General features: G+C 41.3%; 1 protein-coding gene across 1 annotated transcript; it reads right to left on the minus strand.

Moving 5' to 3' along the window:
* Window positions 1-470: 470 nt before the first annotated feature.
* On the minus strand, window positions 471-1,972 carry LOC147422108 (uncharacterized). The gene has a single exon (XM_086503220.1). The coding sequence runs from the start codon at window positions 1,930-1,932 to the stop codon at window positions 628-630; it is 1,305 nt and encodes a 434-aa protein (XP_086359346.1). The 5' UTR covers window positions 1,933-1,972; the 3' UTR covers window positions 471-627.
* Between the last annotated feature and the right edge of the window lie 7,531 nt (window positions 1,973-9,503).

Genomic DNA, 9,503 nt, shown 5'->3' on the forward strand with positions numbered 1-9,503 from the left:
ACATGTAGAAAATCTTTGCTAATTAAGATTCTTGTATTAGGATCAAATCAAGTATAAACTTAGAAATTTGAGCTATGCTAAAGAAGATCAAAGCATTGAAAGGTTGAGAATATAAATTATTTATTTGGTTAGAGGTTTTAAATAATCATGTTGCTTTTGGCTTTGAGTGGTTATATGCTCATTAGAATTCAAACACAATTCGTACATTGAGCTTCAATTGACGATATCAACACTCTGGAGTTGATATCGTCAACTGAAGCTCAATGTACTAATGGTGTATGACCGAGTGAGTCCAATAAGGGTGATACATACTAACCATATCCTAACATGTACAAAATCTGCGCTAAATAAGATTCTTGTATTAAGATTCAACCAGTTATAAAATTGAAAATTTGAGCTATGCTAAAGAAGAACGAAGCATTGAAAGGTTGAAAATATAAGTTCTTTATTTGGTAAGAGATTTCAAAGAATCATGTAGGCTTTGGCTTTAAATGGTTACATGCTCATTAGAACTCAAACACCATGGTTGCTAGGTGAGATGGATGTTAGTACATTGATCTTCAATTGACGATATCAACGCTATGGATGTTATCCTTATGAGCGGTGGCATTAGGTGCATGAATGATTTTAAACGATAGGAGGAGAGGGGTAGATAGGGGGAGAGGCGTAAATAGGGGAAGGCTCCACGTAGGTGGGTGGTGGGGGAGACTTGTAGGTGGGAGAAGGCTCGATGTAAGTGGGCGGTGGAGGGGACTTGTAGACAGGGGAAGGCTCCTCATAAGTGGGCGGTGGAGGGGACTTGTAGGTGGGTGAAGGGTCGGCATAAGGTGGGGGTGACTTGTAGGTGGGTGAAGGGTCGGCATAAGGTGGGGGTGGGGGTGATTTGTAAATGGGAGATGGCTCATAAGTGGGCGGTGGAGGGGACTTGTAGACAGGGGAAGGCTCCTCATAAGTGGGTGGTGGAGGGGACTTGTAGAAGGGTGAAGGGTTGGCATAAGGTGGGGGTGGGGGTGACTTGTAAATGGGAGATGGCTCATAGTGAGGGGGTGGTGGTGACTTGTAAATGGGAGATGGCTCGTAGTAGGAGGGGGGCGGCGGAGACTTGTAGATAGGAGAGGGGTCGTAGTAGGGAGGGGGTGGTGGTGACTTGTAGGAGATAGGTGAGGGTGTGTAGTAGGGAGGGGGTGGGGGGGACTTGTAGTAGATAGGAGAGGGTGTGTAGTAGGAAGGGGGTGGGGGAGACTTGTAGAAGGGGGAGGGTTCATGGTAGTAGGTGGGAGGGGGAGGAGACTTGTAGTAGACAGGGGAAGGCTTGTAATAGTGTGGCTTGTAGTAGGGCTGGGGCTTGTAGTAGTAGGGTTTGGGCTTTGAGTAGTAGTAGGGTTTGGGCTTTGAGTAGTAGTAGGGCTTGGGCTTATAGTAGTAGGGCTTGGGAGAAGGCTTGTAGTAATAGGGTTTGGGCTTTGAGTAGTAGTAGGGCTTGGGAGCAGGCTTGTAGTAATAGGGCTTGGGCTTTGAGTAGTAGTAGGGCTTGTAGTGGTAATGGGGCTTGGGCTTTGAGTAGTAGTAGGGCTTGTAGTGGTAATGGGGCTTGGGCTCGTAGTAGTAGTAGGGCTTGGGCTTGTAATAGCTGTGGTGGTAACGGGGCTTGCGCTTGTAGTAGTAGTAGGGCTTGGGCTTCTTGTAGACAGGCTTGGGCTTGGGCTTGGGTTTGTAATAAGGCTTGGGCGCGTAGTAGTAGGGTTTGGGAGGCGGTGGCGAGGGCGTCTTGTAGGAAGGGACAGGAGAGGCGGCCTTCTTCTTGGGGTAGTAGCTGTAGCTATCGTCCTCCTCATCTTTCACGGGAGGGTAGTAGCTGGCCTGCACGCTGAGGAAGGCGGAGGCCAAGAAGGCCAGGAACAGGAGGAGAGGGTGACGGAGTCGGAACCCCATCGTCGTCAGCAGGCAGTGAGCAGCAGCTAGTGGGGGGTGGAGGAGCGAGGAGAGCTTTCTGCGTCCCTCCTTTTATACTACTATGTCGCAAGCACGAACTGCTGCTCTTGTCACCAGGCTGTACTCGACGTACTCTACGGAGGGAGGGAGCGAAATGCTCTTGACGTGCTGAACGACGTGCATGCAGCTCGCTTAAGTGCTCGTTATTGAACGTCGTATGAAGCGTGCAAGTTGACCATTTCGTCCTCTCCTCGTTAGTAGTGAACAATCTGCATGGTTGTGCCATTACGACACTTCTTTAATGTTTTTTCCCGAAAGAAGAACAATTTTTTTATTATTAATTGAGGTTGTTATCTCTTCATCAAAACATGTTAATCTTTTTACTTGATGCACACACGTTACATTCAACCTTTTGATGCATGACTTAGGGTGAAGGCATCTAGAGAGGGCCCTAACTTTCTAGGTAGCCTAAAGGTTTTAGCCATGGATACCGAACACTTATGTCATACCTTGCAATAAGTGATGTTCAAGAGACCGGAGTCAAGAATTTCACCACATTTTAGTGATCGATGTAGTCCATAAGTATGTATCTTCTCAAGTAACCATGGAACCAGCTAAAAGCTTCACACTCTGTCTTCATTCTAGGCATATCATGTTTGGGGAGGATCCCTTGCTCTGAATTGTGATATTGAGAGACGTGCAAATGTTGCAGTCTGTCTTTGTTTGAGCAACAAATGTGAGAGAGTAGCGATGTCCAAGCTTTCTCTTAGCCCACATAGAGTCCGCAAAGAACATAGCAACAAATTGATTTGTAAGTATGCATCTTCTCAAGTAACCATTGAAGTAGTTGAGAGATTCCAAACCCTACAATATCTTGCAATAAGTGCAATTCAAGAGTCACGAGCCAAAAAGTTCGTCGCACTTTACTCCACAATGTGCTTCAAGTATGCTTGTGTCTTCAAGCAAACATGAATCAAACAATCAAGAGCCTCTTACTGTGGCTTAATACACTATCCTACCTTTGTTAGGAACATCAGTTTGGGTAGTGTAGCCCGCCCTTACACTGCCCTACCTTTGTTAGGAACATGTCAATTTCGATAGGAGCCCTTACTCTACATTTAGATTTGAGAAAGGCTCAAAGTGCTTGCTTGTCATTGTACTCCAAAAGACAGAGAAGTGAGAGGGTAGCATTGACCAAGCTTTCTTGTCAGGCCTATAGCGATGAGGACAATACAAGATAAGGCTCGCATGCTTCCATGTCTCAAAGGTCAGATATAATGGGCTTTTCATCAAACTTTCTTTCTCAAAGAGAGGGACAGGGAGTGTGCAGCTAGCAAGTTGGTCACATGTCTCAAGTAGAACTATTGAAAGATAGATAATGTATAGGGAATGGAGATCAGGTAGAGGTGTTTGAGCAGAGGTTCCCTTGTTGAACTAGGTAGTTGTATTGAACACGATGAGAGGCAACACTCAGATGCAAGAGAGAGAGTAAGTGACCATGAGCCAAGAAGGGCATATAGTTGAGTGTAGCCAGTAGCTTGGCCATTAGGAACAGGATGAAATCTAGGAATGTCTCTTTATTTTCCATGTGTCCAAAAATGGTAGGTGTGTAAGAGTGGCAAAGGATGTACTTGCCCCCCAAATAGTGTCAAAGTCGATGATGTGGAAGTGTAGAGACCAAGGGGAGATTTGCGCGCATGTGTGTGTGTGTGTGTGTGTGTGTGTGTGTGTGAGAGAGAGAGAGAGAGAGAGAGAGAGAGAGAGATAGAGAGTCTTTTAAACCAACCAACCTTGGAAATGAATAAATTGATACTTGTACAATGGGGACAATGGTTTGCATCTATACCTATCTAAGTAAATTACCCTACCCAAACTTTGACAAAAGTTAAATAAATACATAAAAGCCAAGATAAAGAATAGGATCACCATAACTTTAACACCCTTTCTGCAGGTCAGAGTGGACATAGATGGTGAGACCAAGTCGATGAATAAGCTACCATGGACACCCCAGGAGAGGGTTGTTTCCACTAGATACACCTCGAATTTTCTGCCTCAACTTTGTACCTTAGAAGGATGCCAACTTGAGCATCGGTTGCCGGCCAGCATGGGGGAGATTGCACCCAGTGGGAGATTGCTCACTCTAGCGAGGGGGATTAGATTGCACCTAGTGCATGTGTGTATTCTCTACTCCTCGTCTCTCTCCTCTCTTTTTGTGCCAATGTAGCACTCCACCTGTAGGAGGTGCATCTTCACATGCTCTTCTACTCTCTTCCCTTCTCTGTTTCTCTCAAACATGCATTGTTCTCGATTATGCATATATGCGACTTGATGGATCTGTTGTCTATGGCCTATGTTATGTTATTTTCAATATTTTGTAGGGCTCTTTGTGCCTCATGTTGTAGCAGTGGTATTAGTCTAATGAAAACGCTCTTGGTAGTGTTGGAAACATGGTAACAACGACATTCATGATCAATCAAACCTCACAGCTAAGTTTTCATTAGCTATTATATTAGCATGATGCTTGGTTTGATATATTGTTAGTGCATAGAAATCATTATGTAACTCAATAATAATAAGAATAGCTTAATTAAGAGTTTAATTAATGAGATAAATTAGCATACAATGATGAAGAAGATTATAGAAGAAGGGGGAAGCAAAAGCAGATTCAAAAATCTTTTTCTCTTTATATTCTCTTGTAGTAGTAATCTTCAAATTATAGAAGGGATATAGGAATTTTATAGTAGGAATTTATGTATAGAGAGTAAAGGAAGAGAAGTTTGATAGTTGAGAGATAGTCTAAATACACCCTTGAGCTCCATCGCTTGTGAGACACTAAGAAAGACTTTGTGTGTAAAACAATTTTTGGTGACATAGGTATAGAAAAGTTGTGAAAATTGCATGCAAATATGTAGTTTTAAGGTTAGAGAAAGAAGCAATGGAAGAAGAATTTGAGACGCCTTTAATATCTAGGAAAGAGCCCCAAAATCTCTTTATGTGAAGAAGGAGAAGACACCACAGTAAGCTGGGAAACGTCCCCAAACAACCTCAACAAATAGTTACGTACTAAGAGTAACAACACATATCACAAAAAATTGAAAGCTATGGTTATGAAAGGGGAATTAACAAATGCTAAGGCACATCACAGTCCACCACAGGTGACGCCTTAACCACCAACCTATCCCCAGTGTCCTGACAACAACCAACATCATCTAAAACCATCAGCCACCAAAAGCGGCTGAAAGCAAGGGATGGTGTTACAAAAAAAGGACCAATTTTTTTTCCACCTTATTGGCATCACTGAAAAAGTGGGGACTGGTAAAATTTTTGTAGTTTGTGTCAAAACCTGTCCGACATTTTATTATGATGTTCCTCTTTTAAAGATGTACCCAATGATATATAATATGATAACTAATTTCTTTTATGACTTGGATAAATCGCATTGCAAAGATTTGTCAAAGTACCATCAAAGGTACTATCAAGGACAATCAATTTTGTACCACCATCCCTTGATTTTAGCCAAGCGCCACCTCTAGGCAACTAGCATCACTCTTGGAGCTTCAAATTTCCACCTATGGTGCTAGTTGAAAGGCGACTCTGTCAACGACAGGAACGGCCACCAATCACTTCATGGTAGTGCATGCCCATCAATGCCTGCATGGTGAGCCGCGTTGGCAACATGCTTACCACAAGCCATCACCAAACAAATATTTTTAACCAATGCTAACGACCTCAAGGCTCACATAGACCATCAGTTGCTTTTGCTTCTCACAATGGAGAGCGGCTACCAACCCTCTTTCTCTTGTCCACCACCCAATTATTGGCATGCTCACATGCAGCCCACAATGCACTGCATCCTCCCAAGACAATCTATAGTGCAATACAACGAACACTTCAACCATCCATCCCAACCACCATCTATCCCTCTAGCTATCCCTCGCCACATAGTATTAAGCCGTTGTGGGATTACGAAACCACACACACGCACACCATCTCTCTCTCTCTCTCTCTCTCTCTCTCTCTCTCTCTCTCTCTCTCTCTCTAGCCACACACTCGCAGTCACCACCTTTGGACGACAATGCAACTTCACACCCCTCCCACCCTTGTGTTTTGGCTGTAGTTTTCTCCCAACCACCACCAAATGAGAGCGTCCAAGCCATCCCAATTAGCCCATCATCCACTATGCAAACTCACACTCTCTCTCAATCTCTCTTGAACAACTTTTCTCCTAGTATCGGAATGGCCACCTTTCCCAAACATGGCATAACAACCACCACATAATGGCCACAAAGCTCTAGTAATTACCACAAACCACAAATGTCCACTGATTTTTGAGACATATGCCTTGGACATCGATGGGATAGCCAATTCCCATATCTCTTTGACCACCTATCAGAGGAAAGGGTAGAGATCCATGCACAAGAACACATACCAACCACTTCTCTCACCTTTTGCGATCATTGGTACGAACCCCACAAGCCTTATTTCACAAGTCCTGAGTATGGCCCGTGGATGTGTCATGAACCGCAGAACACTTGTCCTGAATGGAAAGAAATGACTCCCATAGCCGCAAACTACAACGGGAAGGTCGAGGTTCACCATATCTATGGTGAATCAATACCGATGTAAATAACCTCTTTTTCCACTTTGTAGTTTTCTTTATAGCTAGTGCTAAATAAAATTTTCCTTTTTGTTTATGCCTCTTTAATTTCTCTGGAAGTATCTCTATATGTAGCCCTCTACAATATAAAATGAGTAATAATGTTTAATTATTGCTTCATGGGCAAGGGGTAAGTATATTTCCTTCGCTGCTTGTTTGATTTTCCACCAACTCTGAGAGTTTTCTAATACTCCCATGCCACGACAATGTTGTTTCTACCATAATTTTTTTTCTCGTGAGAGGCAAAACATCCCTAGCATCTCTTGATTTGTAGGTGTGGTCCTTGCAACAGAGAAGTAATCATCCATAGCTTCAATCCATATTTCCGCATCTTTCTCAATATCGTCACCCCGTCTTTTAACACTAGGTTGGTAATGGAACACTTTTATGTTCTGGGACACTTTTATGTCCTATTAAGTGACCATTTTCCTTGAATTATGTCAAGAGTTTCAAAATGGATTTTGAGGTGCTATCTATCTAGAAAGTTGTCTCATGAGCTGAAAAAAACTTGACATTTTTTTGGAATATCAATTCCATCTTTAACCTTGTCCTTGCACAACATTTCACAACCTAAACTGTGTGAAAAAACCGGTCCTATTTTTGGCTTTTTTCAGCTTTTTGCCACTATACCACTCTAGAATTCATGTTTGTGAGGTCTAGAATGCTAGAGAACTATCTTTAGTATTCCTCAACATGTCCTGATGCTTCTAGGGAGAAATAAATGTTAAAGTTGTAAGTTATGACCAAATTACAAAAATTGTCAAATCCTGTTTTTTAGCCAATTTTAGCTCTTCTATGATTTTTTTGGTGGCTTTCATGATATTCAAATGCAGTTTTGATTTTCTATGTCGCATATTGTAACATAAAGCTAATATTCCTTGAGTTTTGGGGCACCTAATACCCTATTTTGCATAGTAGACAACAGTGGTTGATTTTTTCAATTATAGAAGAAAACGAAACATTCTAGTATATCAAGTATAGCTTTTTCAGTATTGTTAGTTTCTTGTGAAAACTACATGCATTTTGTAGGTAGTAACCATATCTAGTCATAAGGATCAAATTTGGCTAGATATTGAATAGTTTCTATGGGATTCTACAACTCATAATGTTGAACCTATTTTTTTCATGTTTACTATATTTAGCACTTCATCTTTGTCCCCAAGATTCCCCTTGGTAAGAGATGTATTATTCTTTTGACATGCTCCATGGCTCCTTATGAACCTAAAGGACAATAGGGAACTAAGAAAACATGCATACATTATTTGTATTGAGCGTGGCTATAGAAACTTTGATGATAGGTTTGCAGAATGGTAAAAATTCAACTTTTTTGTACCTATTTCTTTTGGCAAAAAAAAAAAAAGTGAGTGAGATGCAATCATGTGTTCTGATCACCAACCCATTGAAGTTAACTAGGGAATTTATCTCAAGTCCTACAAAAATCCCTAATCTTATTTTTATGCAACAAAACATAAAAAATGACTGTTTTGATGAAAATGTACTGGTCCATCAACTTTGGAGGCTTGGTGTGACCAAAAGATGAGAAATTTAAATTACAAGTTTCTTATTTTTTCCATGTGTAGTAGGCCTTGAACTATAACCTCATGAAAGGATTTTACAAAATGAGTGGATCTACTATGATTTTGGAGGTTTTTTTCAAAACCTTGAAAGGACACTTTTATGTCTTGTTAGGTTACCAACCTAGTGTTAAAAGGTGGTTGAATTTGTTTGAGAAATAATTTTTTTTCTTGAATTTCTATGTAAATAGCATCATTCTAAGGGTTTTCCAATGTAGAAGTGATTTGAGGATTCACCTGAGTGTACATCAATGTTTATAATAACTCAAATTAATAGGCTATTTTCCAAACTTAGACTTATCGAGTCCACTAAAAGCTCAATAATATGACTTAACTGATTCATTAAAACTCAATCACATGACTTTATCAAATGACTTTATCAATCTTGACTTATCCAAATCCAAACTCAGTCACATGACTTAACCAGTCCATCAAAACTCAATCACATGACTTTAACCAGCCATGATTATCTCAATCACATGACTTAACCAGTCATGGATTATCCAATTCGCCAAAAAAATAACTTACATGCCTTAACCAATCACATTAGGAAAAATATGAACCCTCTAAGGGCCCTTTGGGATTAAGGTTAATTAGAGGCCAGCCAATGAGAAGAGGGTGGTGGACACACTCTATGCTCTCAAAAATGTAGGGGGACAAAGTAGTCTTACACTTCTTAAATGGGCTCTTACCTAATGAGAAGGTGGGGGGGGGGGGGGGGGGGTGGGCCATATGGAACCTCCAACTTCCCTCCTTTTTGATCCGGTTTTGAAAAAATCCCAAAAATTTGAAATTTTTCAAAAATTTCAAAACTCAAATTTCATCTTCTGAAAACCCCCCTAAAATTATTTTATGGTCAAAAAAGCATTTTTTGATCTCAAAAAGTCAAAACGTGTATCCAGAAACCCTAAAATTCAAAATTTTTTAAAAAATTTTAAAAAATCTTTTTTTGCCTTCCAGAGCTCCCTCAAAAGTAGTTATTAGGCAAAAAATGATTTTCTCTCTCTAGAACCCCTTTTCCAACCCCTCCTTGGTTGCAACCATCACACTCATCCTCTACTCCAACACTCTCTCTCTCTCTACACCATCTCCATTGCTGCAGCAAGGAAGCTCCTCTCTCCTCCCCTACCACCTTCCATTGCCACACCAAGCAAGGGTTATCCACCTTCTCCTCCCAGTGCCACACCAAGCAAGGGTTGTCCACCTTCTCCTCCCATTGACACAAGGGTTAACCACTTTCTCATATCACTTTATCCCACCTACATTGTAGCAATAAGCAAGGTTCTGTTCCTCCTCCTAGTTTGCTTTGCTCAACCATGGCCAACTCTACTTCGCAAAGG

Source organism: Adiantum capillus-veneris, chromosome 27, assembly GCF_014529385.1.
Source record: "Adiantum capillus-veneris isolate H3 chromosome 27, ASM1452938v2, whole genome shotgun sequence".
NCBI lineage: Eukaryota > Viridiplantae > Streptophyta > Polypodiopsida > Polypodiales > Pteridaceae > Adiantum > Adiantum capillus-veneris.

Excerpts from the sequence above, each read along its gene's own strand:
- LOC147422108 (XM_086503220.1), bottom strand. The coding sequence starts at position 1,932 with ATGGGGTTCCGACTCCGTCACCCTCTCCTCCTGTTCCTGGCCTTCTTG.